This window comes from Carassius carassius, chromosome 37 (assembly GCF_963082965.1).
Source record: "Carassius carassius chromosome 37, fCarCar2.1, whole genome shotgun sequence".
Classification (NCBI taxonomy): domain Eukaryota; kingdom Metazoa; phylum Chordata; class Actinopteri; order Cypriniformes; family Cyprinidae; genus Carassius; species Carassius carassius.
Window position 1 is genome coordinate 17950434 of NC_081791.1, and position 13480 is coordinate 17963913.

The window sequence follows — 13480 nt, forward strand, 5'->3', positions numbered from 1 at the left end:
CTTAATCAATTCCAGTTGTTTAGAAACAAATGCTAACTTTACATTGAGTGTTAAGAAGCATATCTATGTGGTCTTACAAGGCAAAGTTATTTTGGGCTGAACTGTTATGATTTAATGTTTTAAAGGTAATGAACTTCAACCTCACTATGTTAACACTTTATTTTACAAAGTGTAACGGCAGCGTTTCTGAAGAGAGACAGACAGACATAGAGATAGATAGATCTTCATTCACTATGGCGTCTTAAATTGAGGATGATTTACAGAGGCTGGATGTTATTTTTCTTGCTGGCCTAGGCCTAGCAAGTAATGCAAATGTAGTTTATTCCTATGATGTTCGGCGTTGCGACGCTGCCTGTCGCGCATGCGCAGTGTGCACTGCTCAGAGGACGTGAACGAATCGAGTCAGAAGAGAATCACATGATTGAAGGAAAAAAAACAGTCACGTGATCACCAGCGGTCTGCCATTCACGTGATTCTCCTGCAGAATGACGGAAGTAGGAATGCGTCGCAGTAGTCTCTCAACAATGGCCTTCACCTCGGTTTTATTATTTATCTGCTCGATTTATAGCTGTTATGCTCAAGCGCCTCTGCTCATGTGGACCAGCGATGGGTACGTCACACGTTTGTATCTTGAATATTGTTTTCTGATTCACTTCTATAGTAACTCCAGAACACTGCTGGGCTCTTCTTATATATGTTCAGGTAGCCAAATCAGCGAACAGTGACATTCAAAAGCGTTTGGTAGAGGTTCATTACAGGGGACAATTTTTCAAGGCAGCCTGGTTCTGTTGAGGGGAGTCGCAAGCTGAATGATATCTTTGTCAACACAGGTCCAAAATGCCACATCTGGCTCAACCAACAGCTGGTCAGACAGTGTCTGGTGGACAGCTGGCGTCTTATCTGAAATCTGCCTTGTCTATAGCTCCACACAATGTGCTGCTCTTTCTACAGGATAAGGTAAAATGCCCCATATGTTTAAAATGCTTGGTAAAACAATGCCCCCGCAATGCATTCTTGTGTTTTTATCTGCTATTTAGCATTTTAGACATGTAATTAGTCTTATAAAACAATATTTTCTAGTTATATTACGATGTAAATAGTTTGAAATGATGAACAAAGTGGTGTATGCTGGAAAAATGTCATCATAAAGGTAAGAATTCCCTTTAAAATCAGTTTCACACATTCTCCTTTGTTAATTTCTGACATTACTGAAAAGCTTAACAATGGGATCAGTGTAGTAGGAATTTGTTTTACAATGTGGAACTATTAGTGAAGTAGTTTCTTCCTCCACACTGATATTGTTACTATCATAGTGACTGGACTTGTCAGTATAGTGTGACTTTGAGCCACAGTCTTACTTCCCCATCCATCTTCCCTTGGGCATACCAAGATTTCATTACCCTTGTACAATTTTGACCATCTGACTGATATAAGAGGATTTCTTTTGCTTTATTGCATTATTAAACATCAGAGATGTGATACATTTTGACCAGTGTGATTGATAGATATTAAAAATGTATGTGTTGTGTTGTTGTTAAAAAAACTGAAACCATATAAACCATCAGCGACTGAAATAAAACCAAACTAAAATAAATGAGAGAAAAATCTTATGTCAGTTAGTTGCCATGGTAGCATTTCTAAATTGTAAGTATTAAAATTGAATTGAAAACTTAAAATACCAATATAACATATAATTCAAAATATTAATAAATATTAATAAATAGTATAATGGTATCAAAATAATACAAAAATAACAGATATACATTATGCAACAACTAGGGTTATTACAATTAACTGATCTGATCAATAATAAAAACAAAAATTGCTGCTTGAAAGAAAAATAAATGTAAATGAAACTAAAATAAAATGGTCTAAAATAACTAAAATAAAAAGACTTAAGTAAATATGAAAACTTTTTAAATAAACTTAAAATGGAAACAGAAAATATAAAAATAAAAACGGTTCATTCAAAATGGTATTAAAAAACAAATAGTATCTCAGTGATACTAATGTAACCGACTTTTTGCCTGCTCTCCCCACTTTATAGCTCAGTATGGAAGACTTCACTATGTACGGTGGAGTGTTTGGGAACAAGCAAGACAGTGCCTTTTTGAATGTAGAGGTAGGTGTGCTCTGTTTGTTTGTTTATTTTTATTCTGGAGGGATAGCACAACTAGATTTCTCTCAACATTCTCATCAACATTTCTGTCTCGGTATTCAAGTCAGCCCTTCAGACATCCTCCAGTCCTCTGGTGTTGCCAGCCCTGGACTGGTCTGCATCTCATTCCATCCTGGAACTCCTCCAGGGAGAGCTGGGCATCCCAGCAGTCCACATCGACCCCAGCACCCTGAAGGAAATCAAGCTGAACACCCAACAACCTTCACTGCTGGCAGTCCATCTCCCTTACACTGCTGGGTAAGATGTTCTGTAATATTATTTATAACAAAAAAGGATTCAGATTCTTTTCATCTGAGTAACTTTCTGCAACACAGAAACTAAAATATAGCATTTTCAGCTGTTTCAGCAGTCATGCCAAAGTGATACATTTTTTGTTTCAGAGCTTTTTTTTTTTTTTTTTTTTTTTTTTTAAGGTAAAATTAAGGAATTGATTAATGTCTGAATGCTTTTGCAAGGCACTCTGAATTTCAATAACAATGTTAAAATGTTAACTTGATATTTCAAATAAAGCTGAAAAGATTTTTTTTTTTTATTTCAGCTTGATTTGAAATATCAAGTTAACATTTTAACATTATTATTGAAATATATATATTAAATAAAATTAAATAAAAAAATTAATTAATTTTACATTTAATTTATTTAAATTTTTAATTTAATATATTTATATTATAGTATAGAATACTACAATAGTATATAAATAATGCAAAAATAAAACAGTGTTTCCTTTGTTTGAATGTCAGGGATCGGACAAAGGAATTGCTTTTGAAAAATGGTGAGTAGTTGCCTTTTTTATCAGGTTTGATAATGATTATACCATAATGATTGTGTATTGCTTTTTATTGCTTGATTCTTTCTAACTTGTTGCCATGTGTTTGTAAGTATTGTTGTATTCTAGTATAGGATGTAAGATTTCTTTTCTGATTAGATGCGATCATTGGCGAGGTCCTCGACATGTTCAAATCTCAGGATGTGCCTTACACTGCTGTATACACCGGCCTGAAGCCTTCTAGAGTAAGTCCTCACCTTTTCCTTACATTTACATGATTGCATTTCACAATGCTTTTATCCAAATAAGGAAAATCACAAGGACAAAATTTGTATGTACTGCAATTTTGTTCTTTCACATTATGTTCCTTTTTATTTGAGACGATAAAATTCACAACAGCTTTGATGAAAGAAACTCTGAACAAAAATATATTTTGTAATTTTTCCTTCTTTTGTAGGTCATTGAGGACACCCCAGTAATGGCAGGACATTCTGTGGGTCGATCTCTACTTCAGGCACCATCAGAGTCACCTGTGAAACCCCCACTTGTGGTCAAAAGCACAGAGGGGAAGCCCTGTATCCTGCTGTGGGCCGACACTCTCCTCGCTACTTACTCTGGGAACCAGGTTGATCTGGCAAGAAACATTTTTAATGGTTCTGCTGACGTCACGGCTGGTTCTGTGTGCAATAATACACTGTCAAGGTCAGAATCACAACAAAGCAGAATCTAGTATACATTTCCATATTTTTCCATGAAAGTATCAAATATTTTGTTTTTCAGACTTGTCCTTAATTACCAAAATGTTCTGAGTTTGCGATCCCTCCGGCTTATGTGAGTATTAAACACACAATCCTTCATTCATATATATTATTTGTGATTGTGAAGAAAAGGATTTACTGCAATTGTTAGAAATGAAGAAAAAATGTAATTTTAACATGTATTTGTAATAGGTGACATAACCCCCCTCCCCCACACACAATTATGTTAAGCACATATACTTGCACACTGTGCCTGTCTAAATACATTTAAAAAAAAAGTAAAATATATTTAATGTTTTTTATTACTAATTATTAATAAACATGGAAGCTCAGTTGTGTGATTTTTGATTTTACCATATTTACTGCTAAAAGTTAAAAGCTTTGGCCTAATGATCTGTATTGTTGTATTATTGTATTGTAACACTATATTGTCACACCCTAATTTGTGATACTTCCCCAAAGCTTCTCTATGCGCAAGATCTTCTTTCCTGTATCTGCTCGTGACTGGTCAGTGGTGGAGCAGGTGGAGCTGGAGTATGACGGGCAGAGGGCCATCTTTAACGCCAGCAGTGGGATCTACTCTCCTGCAGAGTATTCTTTCCATTGCCAGAGCGTGAGCAGCGCTCAGAGCCCCCTGCTGGTGCCCCACAGTGCTACGGACAATGCTACCCTATGGACGCTGTCCTTCACTGATTTTCAGGTACTGTATCAGTGCGCTGTTTTGGACTGGTAGTGTTCAATGAGACTCATATACAGTATACCACAAAAACTCCACATTGATGTATCATGTTTCCCACAGATCCAAGGCTTCAACGTTACTGGTGAAGACTTCTCGTATGCCAGCGATTGTGCAGGATTCTTCACTCCAGGGATTTGGATGGGCCTGCTGACCTCTCTGCTCATGGTGTTCATTCTTACCTATGGCCTGCACATGATCATGCAGCTTCGCACCATGGACCGCTTTGATGATCCAAAAGGCCCAGCGATTTCAGTGCCTCAGAGTGAGTGATTTGAGCCAAAAACAACCAGAAACTTGTCATGTTGTCAAAATTTTAAAAACATACTTGATTTGTATGTATGTGGAAACTGATGTGGTTGGTAATCAGGAATTTATCGATCTAGCATGAGTATTTGAGTGTTTTTAGGAGTATGTATATTCAAAGGCAAACCATATTTTTCAAATTTATTTTGATGTCCTGTAAAAAGTGAAATAATTTTCATCTCTCCCTTATTACATTTATAATTCTTTAATACTTTACAGTAGGGTTCTATACATAAAATGTGTAGAAATATGTATGTTTTATATATATATATAAATATATAAATATATATATATATATTTATCCATATATATATATATGGAACATGGGTTACCAATCAAAATATGTATTTTATATTTGTAAATTTAACATTGGTCTAGATTAATAAATGCTTCAAAAAGTTGTTCATGATACCCAATGCATTAAATTGAACCTACACATTTCAGTGCACATGCATGTTTCTCTTGTCTACTGGTAAACTAGACAGACTTATGAATGCATTCATGTTTTGCATTAGAACATCTTGTGGTGTTATTTTTTGGACTACTGTTATTTATCTTGTCTTATAAATCTGGTGGCTTGTTTCTCATATTGTACTGGATTTGCATTTGTTTGGGTAGTTTGGCAAATTTAAAACTTGCCCATATTTAATCATTCCAAATGTAAAATTTAAGTGCCTAAGATGGACCAGGCACTGCATGGGAATGAAAAGTGCTAAATTATGATTTATTGGTTATTAGTCTAATAAAAGTGCCAAAACTACCTAGTGTTTGTGTTTTCAATAGATAAAATGCAGTGTTTTATTAAAATAATAAAATTACAGTGTTTTTTTTGTGCATTGTCATGAAACATACATTGTATAGACTGATTCAAATGAGCAGTTCATGTCACTAGATTTCCAATCAGAGTAGTGCATTGCAATCATGTTATGAACATCAATTTTTCTAACGATTAAACTACAACTAAATTTATCAACTGATTGCTCCTTGTAACAATGCTTTTAGAGGAAATGCAACATGGTTTATCGGCAGCCTTTTGACACAGAAATCAGCTGTACTGGTTGACTATGAAATGTATCTACCGATGGAGCTACTGGTATTACAAAGTCTAATTTGACTTATTTTAATTATTTTATCATGAGGGTGAGTAAATGACAATTTTCATTTTTGGTTGAACTATCCCATTAAGTCTGAAAATATCTAAAAACAAAAATAAAAGGAACAAATGGAAACATTAATCAGTTTAGAACCAAAGTGTTCGGTTTATATTGTGGAGATACAGAATTACAAGAGGAGGATTTATATTTGCAGATCAACTTTGCTGATTTTCAGAATTGGCACCATCACAGAGCCATGCCAGTGCATTCCTTGTGTATAAAAAGGCACAAAAAAAAGTAGTGGTTCAAAACCATTACAAACGACACCTAATTGTTACAATAAAACAATATGATACATCTTTGAAATTGCAAGCTGAGACAAAAAAAAAAAAAGAAAAAAACACTCATTTGGGGAAAAATGTAGCTGTTAAAATAAAATTACTATTTGACCAATTTACCAAAAATGGCTGAAATATTAGCTGAACTAGACGATTTTACATGACTACAATTTGGCGAGAGCAAGTTAGTATAAATTATTAAAATTAAATGCCCAATAACAAAAAGCAATTAGGCCTCTAGGTATTTGGGCTTAAATACTTTGGAAAAAATCTGTAAATATTAATAAAACAGACAAAAGTAAATGAAGTAACATCACAGAGATGACAAGTTTACAGAATTGTCTTTTCTTCATTAGCTCTGTAAATCTTTAAGTCTGTAATCCAAGACCAACAGCAAAGCATTTCTGATGTAATTAGAAAGTAACCCTTAACAAAAACTTCAGAATGAAAAAGCACTCCAAGTACTTCAGCAGGATTTAACAGAAGTATATCTACTGGAAGGTTAATATACACGTTTTATCCCAATGAAAAGTAACCCCAAGCAAAATGAAAAAGCCTTAAGCATTGTACAACCTTTGGTTTTGTTTGCACAATGTGGATTCCTAAAAACTATGAAATAGTTACAAAACCAGACATTCAAATTTGATCAGACTTTTTACATAAAATATTCATGCTAAATGTAGCCATAATGTATTCATCGCCTAAATCAGTGAGGCAAGGGACATTCAGTGCATTTTCTGTCATGAATACTAAGATGTTCTCAGCAAAGGAACAGCAACATTATTAAGAAAAAAGTGATCACTGTATTAACAGTGTTAAAAATTTAGAAATGACAAGCATACACTTTATAAAAGTGAAATTAACCTTAATTATGTGAAGACAGACTTGTTTTATAGGATAGAATGGGGAAAAATAAGTAAGAGACTGCAAAAAGGGAGTTATTCCAAATTAAGCTTGTCTTTTTAAAGCAACATTGGGTGTGATTATGGAGGAATTTGTTGAGGGAAATCTGTTTGCCTCTTGCTGCATTCTGGGAAGTGCAGATATAAATTATATATATATTTGCAGGATTCTTTCCTTGGATTTCATCAAGGACAGCTTCATGGAGACCTGTAATTAGAGAATAAAGTTATTCGCAAAAAGTAACAGAAAAATGCATGACATTGAGAATTATATAAATGATAATATTCTATATTTAAAGCTATGAAACTTGGCAAAACCCATTTAGCTAGAAGAAAGAATAAGCCAAGTGTCTTGGCACTCAGGGTGGTTGATGAATAAATGACAATATGCATATGCATGTATGGATGTTAAACGCATGATAAGGAAGACCCTTCAAAACTCAAAAATCCTACACAGACCTTAAGTATTAACTGACTTGTTCTGAAATTCGTATATTTTTGGATTGATGGGCTTCTGACATCAGAAATCTGACCGGACATATTTAAATGTCAAAATGCCTGTCCTGTGTTCAGAAACTCTTTTGTGACATTTCAAGGAGGAAGTAGATAACTTTTTGTCTTAGAGAAAGCTACATAGTTCCCATGGTCCTTACCAAGAATGTGAGGGAGTTATAATGATTGATCCTCCTCTTTTTCAACCTTTTCATGTTCTGAGCTGCAATCCAAAAGGCCGGTAAAGATCAGCATGTGCATTGACTAATAGCTGGGTATATTAAACCTCAACCCAGCACACATTTACAAGACCTCACCCCACTCTAAACATCGAAAACACCTCCACCAGGGAAACAAACAAAACAGCAAACCGCTTCCCATATAGACGATCAGAAGAAAGAGTTGCAAAGATTTTTCAGGAATTTTTATGTACAATGAAGCAGTTTGTGGTTTGATACATTACTGTATTTATATTTAATCACCTGCTCAAAAAAAGCGACAGTACACTGTCAGCATTCTCTGCTGAAAAGGATTTAAAGGTGCTGTATGTAAGACTTTGACTCTTCTAAAGCATAAAAATAGCATATTATGTTTGCAGATATTTAAAAAACAAACCAAGTTGACATACTTGTTTATTCGAAAAACAATGCTACAGTCAGTTATTCTCCTTTGAAAATGGGCCCGGAATGTTAGTGTTTGTTTTGGTTTGTGAATCACGCCTAACGCCAGTTTACTCAATTGTATTTCGGCACGCTGGGTGAAAAAAACCCTCTCCAATATTTTGAATTTGGACTATACCTATATTACAATAATACCTAGCAATACCTAGTTTAACCACTCGGTGTCAATCCTACATACAGCACCTTTAAACATTTCTTAAATAATCAAATACACAACCAAGATGAATCTCAACATTATATATTCTGATTAAAAGCAAAAAATCAGAATACAGAATGCCCATGAAGCAATGTGAATGACATGCTTAAAAAAATGATACAACTGATTATTAAAACACATTTAACTGCAAAATATTCAGAAATATGCATATATCTGGTAGTATAAGTACTTTTAAGGTACGTTCCAATCACTTGATGGTGAAAAGAACTGATTTTGAAAAGTGAAGATCTATATACAGTATTCACAGCCAGGGCACTGTGAATAGGATCACAGCTTCAGAGGGGTGGTTGGAGGGACACTGATTCAATTATGTCATTTGCAATGCTTCATGGGGGCAGAAGTTTCTTTGCAAGATGGCGTTCTCTGAAGATTTATGAGTAGTCTAGTTCTATACCAGGGAATAGTCACCACCTTTGCAGCTTTGAGCTGAAATCCAAAAGTCAGCATGTGTATGATAAACAGCTGGTATATTAATCATAAACCTCAGAGGCATCTCCATTTCCCATGAAAAATGTGTGGACATTTCACCCAAACCTTATAAAAATGTTTTGCAACCACTGAATAAAAAGTATTAATTACAGGGTGAGAACAAGAGCCTAGAAAACACATAAGAAGCAACTGTGACAGTGCAGATAACTTACCGTTTCTTGAAATACATGAAATAGACCACGCTCGACAGGGCAACCACAATCCCTAAACAAAAAGGAATTGCATTAAAAATGATTTACCTCGATTAATAAAAAAAGGGATCAAATTTTTATTCAAGTAACATCAGAACCCTACATGAAAGTACAACAAAAATAATTTTCTTTAATATTTTACAAATAATACAAAACCAATACTGTGTGACCGTTGACGGGGATTTGCCAAAAATGAATTCATTTTCTGTGATTTTGTTAGTGTTGTTTTTATCACAAGGCATTCTTGCTAAATTTTGAGTGAAGGGACCTGAAACACGTTTATTATACTTTTTTTTGTCTCAATTCTATTTTAGCCCAGCGTGATAATCAGGTGAGACTTATTTTCCAGAAAACAGTCATTATCAAAAAGGAAAAATATAAATCATATTTTGCATTTTGTATTATAAAAGATGAGCTGATTGATTAGATTTTTTGAAGAAATTTTTTTTTCCAAACTTTGTTTTAACGTTTTAACTTTGTTTTTTTGTGAAAACGAACCCGGAGCTGTGGGCAGCCATTTATGTTGCGGCGCCCGGGGAGCAGTTGGGGGTCCAGTGCCTTGCTCAAGGGCACTCAAGTCGTGGTACTGCCGGCACGAGACTCAAACCCACAACCTTAGGGTTAGGGGTCAAACTCTCTAACCACTAGGCCACAACTTCCCCCATGACTTATTTATAAAAAGCATCATCAACAACACTAATATTCACAATAAGCTTAAAAAAAAAAAAAATTAGAAGTCTAATGTTTTCAAATGGAGACAAGGACAAGAGTCATATCAACTTCATTTTAAACTACCGTCATAGTAGGTTTATAAGCCGTATAATAGCTACAGAGTCAAGAATAATTCACTGGATAATGCTAATTCACTGAATAATATTCTCTGGAATATTGGAATATAACAAACAAAACATAGCATTTTATTGAATTTCTCAACTGGAATGTTATATCAAAATTATGAATAATGTTTTGTCCTTTTAGATTATGAAATGCCTGCAGACAGCGTGGTTTATCTGTGCAGTTACACAGAACTATACCGAAACTGTGATCGCTGGCGGCGATAATACATAATTTCTATAGAGTTGTATTTATTTAGATGTTTATTAGCAAAATAATGGTTATATAGTAATTGTTAATACAATTTAAGGTGTTTTAAACAAGTGAATCTTGTTAAAAGCTACATGCGGTGTCCGTGCTAGAGCATTTCCTGAGCATCAACCACAATACACTGAGTCAACAGCAAAATGAAAGCGGCTTCATGAGGAATTTACAACAGAGAGAGAATTAAATTCAGCCCTTTTTTCCAAACGTGCTTATTCTTGGCTGTATTATTCAACTCACGCAAAGTTACGTCTTTATTATCTGCGGGACTCCGACTTCACGAGACTAACGATGAGAACAGACAACAGAGAGAGAGAATTAAATTCAGTTCTTTTATTTCCAACATGCGCTCATTCATGGCTGCATATTAATTCAGGCAAAGTTACGTCTTTCCCAAATAAACAGTAGTTCTGAGGCACTCACATGGAATATAAGTTTAAAAGCCTTTATTTAAACTTGGCTATCCATTAAAAACATGCCAACATGTTTTGGCCTCTGTGGCCTTCTTCAGGGAAAATTCAAAATGGCAGTTTGTAGACTCCATGCTATATATCTGCATGTGGTCACATGACCTAGAAGCACAGGTGCTCATTTGCACAGGAAACACCTGACAGAGAGCAATTACAAGTTACTTCAGATAAGACAAGTCACATTTTCAATATTTAACCAGAATGCCATTTTGAATTTGCCCTGAAGAAGGCCACAGAGGCCTTCAGAAAGTGTTGTAGTGAACACTGATAAGGCAACTACGGGAGCCTGTTAACTCAAAAGGTGCAGTGCTTTCCGCAACTGGGTCGGATCGTATTCACACCTTGAAAACGAACCGTACCAGAGTTCGTCTGGAACCGAACCGAGACCACCTCTTCAGCTGGGTCTCGGTTCGGTGCGCACCAGGCAAAAAGATCCACACCAAAGGGGGAAATGATCCAAAGTTTGTTTCAATCGAAAGAAATAAGACAGGTGTGAATACTCCCTAAACTAAAGCAATAAGTCCCATAAGCCGTGGTTTGCAGTGAATTTATAGCAACTAAGGGGCGTTGTTTCACAAAATAAAACGAAGCAAATTAAATGTAATATTAATAAAAATATTATTCATTTATATAAATTAACAGTCTAGATAACGGCTCATCTTGCCATGGAAGAGAAGGGGGGCATGCACCAAAATGGGTCCATGTGAACGGAGCTGTTTTTAAAAATGGTAAAAAAGGGTGTCATTTTACATTAGCATTGTGAAATTTTAACCAAAGTATGTTATACACTTTTCATTAAGACCCTAAAGAATCATACCAACTTGTGGAAAATGGGCATCTGATGTCCCCTTTAAAGCCCAACACTGCAACAACTTAACAAGTGACTTTTTGATTGTATTTAATAAAAAGAAGGTATAGGACATGTAGAATATCAGGTGAATTATGCAGACTCTGACTTACCCACAACAACTACACCAATAGTTGCTTTTGCCCATGTAGCTGCAAATAAATAAATAAATTAAAATAAATTAAATAAATAAATGAGTTATATGGATTAAGACAAAATCAACAGCACAAGACATATCATTGCAACCTATCATAAAATACAAATCACTTTGTAACCCTTATAACAAAGTTGAACATAACCCAAAAGCAAACTGTCATCTAAAAAAAAGATACAATGCCCAACCAGAAATATGATAAAACTTGCAGAATGCTCAGAAACCAGCATATTATATACAATCATCAAATATAATCCACCAGTTTCATCCATTTAAGATTAAAAAGAATAATGAGCCATGGTTGTCTATTTCTGACTAAAGAAATCAGATTTACATTGAATAGTATAGTAAAAGGTTTTTAAAAAAAAAAAGTTATACTTACGCAAACTTGAGACTTCTGTGGAAGAAAAATACAGTTATGAAAGAGTAAAAAAGGAGGACATTTCTGAAGATTCAAATACATGGATAATCTACATGGAGTAGATAAAAAAAAAAACAACAACAGGAAAAACAGTGGACCGCTAGAGTTTAAACAGTTATCAGAGGTTTAATTACTCTCTCATGTTAAGAAAAACCCTAACAAATCCATAATGAAGAATAGGACATTTAGAAATGACATTTAGAAAGCAAAACAAGAATCTTTATGCAGTATAACTAACATTAAATTATGTAAAACTGTTAAATATTGGTCAGTATAATAAAAAAGCCAAAAAGTCATCAAGTTGTCTCAGAAAAAGTGCCAAAACCAATATCATAGACTGCTACACAGTAGGGTAGTGCCGATAGATGATAGTATCGTGTCGCCTGTGGCTGATGCCTTTGACGATAGCAAGATGATAATTCTATTATTATCATCATCATCACGATAGTTATACTATCTAATTAATATTAGGGATTATTTGTTGCATTATATTTCTTTTTATCCCTTTCTGCAGTGTTGCACATTATTATAACCAATAACACACGAATATGCTGAGCTTATGAATGCAATTGCCAATCAGAGGCGTTCAGATGAGTAAATCCCTGAACAGCGATGACTGAACAGAGCCCTGACTGAATTCTGACTCACGAGTTCTCTCATCATAAACAACAAAGTGCAGATTTACGTGCAATGCAAGCCGCCTATAAGAGATTTATTCATAATACAGTCTAGATTCACTATTTTTAACGGTAGTGTTTTTAAAGTGCATACATATTGCACTAGACTGAGCTTGAGATGATGTTCTTTGGTAATGCAACATTCTTTGCTTGTTTTCCGTAGGTGCTTTTTGAAGAACTGAGGAAATGTAAGTATTATAATTAGCAACTTATGTTTTATTAATTTGGTATTACATTAAATACAAATTCAGTCATATCAAAAACATTAGGCTGCTTGTAGCCTTATGTTGGAGTTGGTTCACTTTCTGACAATGAAACACAGTAAATAAATTATTCAATAAATTAGCACAATATCGTGTATCGGTGATCTCACAGGCTGACGATGGGACAATATGAAAATTGAGCATATGGCCAAACACTACTACACAGTGTTATTTATTCTTAGAGTAATGTAAAATGATTCACTCACTGATCCAAATATCAAATATAATAATTCACCAGTTAACAGTACCATTATGAAGAGCTAATAACATTAATATGTTGTTATAAAGTGAAACAAGAACCTCTCTGTAGCAGATTTGACAATTAATAATGCAAACTAATAAAACAATGGCCAATATAAAAAAAGCCACAAAGGTATCAAGTCGTCAGTGCTAGCGCCAATA

The 13480-nt window shown here is 34.6% G+C and overlaps 1 protein-coding gene and 1 long non-coding RNA gene across 2 annotated transcripts; one reads left to right on the plus strand and one right to left on the minus strand.

Annotated features, from left to right (window-relative positions):
• Positions 1-443: 443 nt before the first annotated feature.
• On the plus strand, positions 444-4966 carry atp6ap1b (ATPase H+ transporting accessory protein 1b). Its single transcript, XM_059527925.1, has 10 exons — positions 444-610; positions 831-957; positions 2048-2122; positions 2223-2416; positions 2920-2951; positions 3105-3190; positions 3403-3647; positions 3726-3776; positions 4166-4403; positions 4503-4966. The coding sequence occupies exons 1-10, from the start codon at positions 486-488 to the stop codon at positions 4710-4712; spliced, it is 1383 nt and encodes a 460-aa protein (XP_059383908.1). The 5' UTR covers positions 444-485; the 3' UTR covers positions 4713-4966.
• A 2055-nt stretch (positions 4967-7021) lies between these two features.
• On the minus strand, positions 7022-7974 carry LOC132118247 (uncharacterized). Its single transcript, XR_009425883.1, has 2 exons — positions 7733-7974; positions 7022-7287 (listed from the first exon to the last, which is right to left on the minus strand). It is a non-coding gene; the product is annotated as an uncharacterized LOC132118247 (long non-coding RNA).
• Between the last annotated feature and the right edge of the window lie 5506 nt (positions 7975-13480).

Bases quoted from the DNA above. Each gene is read 5' to 3' on its own strand.
- atp6ap1b (XM_059527925.1), top strand. From the start codon at position 486: ATGACGGAAGTAGGAATGCGTCGCAGTAGTCTCTCAACAATGGCCTTC. The intron at 958-2,047 runs GTAAAATGCCCC...CCCACTTTATAG, and splicing joins TGCTCTTTCTACAGGATAAG to CTCAGTATGGAAGACTTCAC. The intron at 4,404-4,502 runs GTACTGTATCAG...TGTTTCCCACAG, and splicing joins TGTCCTTCACTGATTTTCAG to ATCCAAGGCTTCAACGTTAC.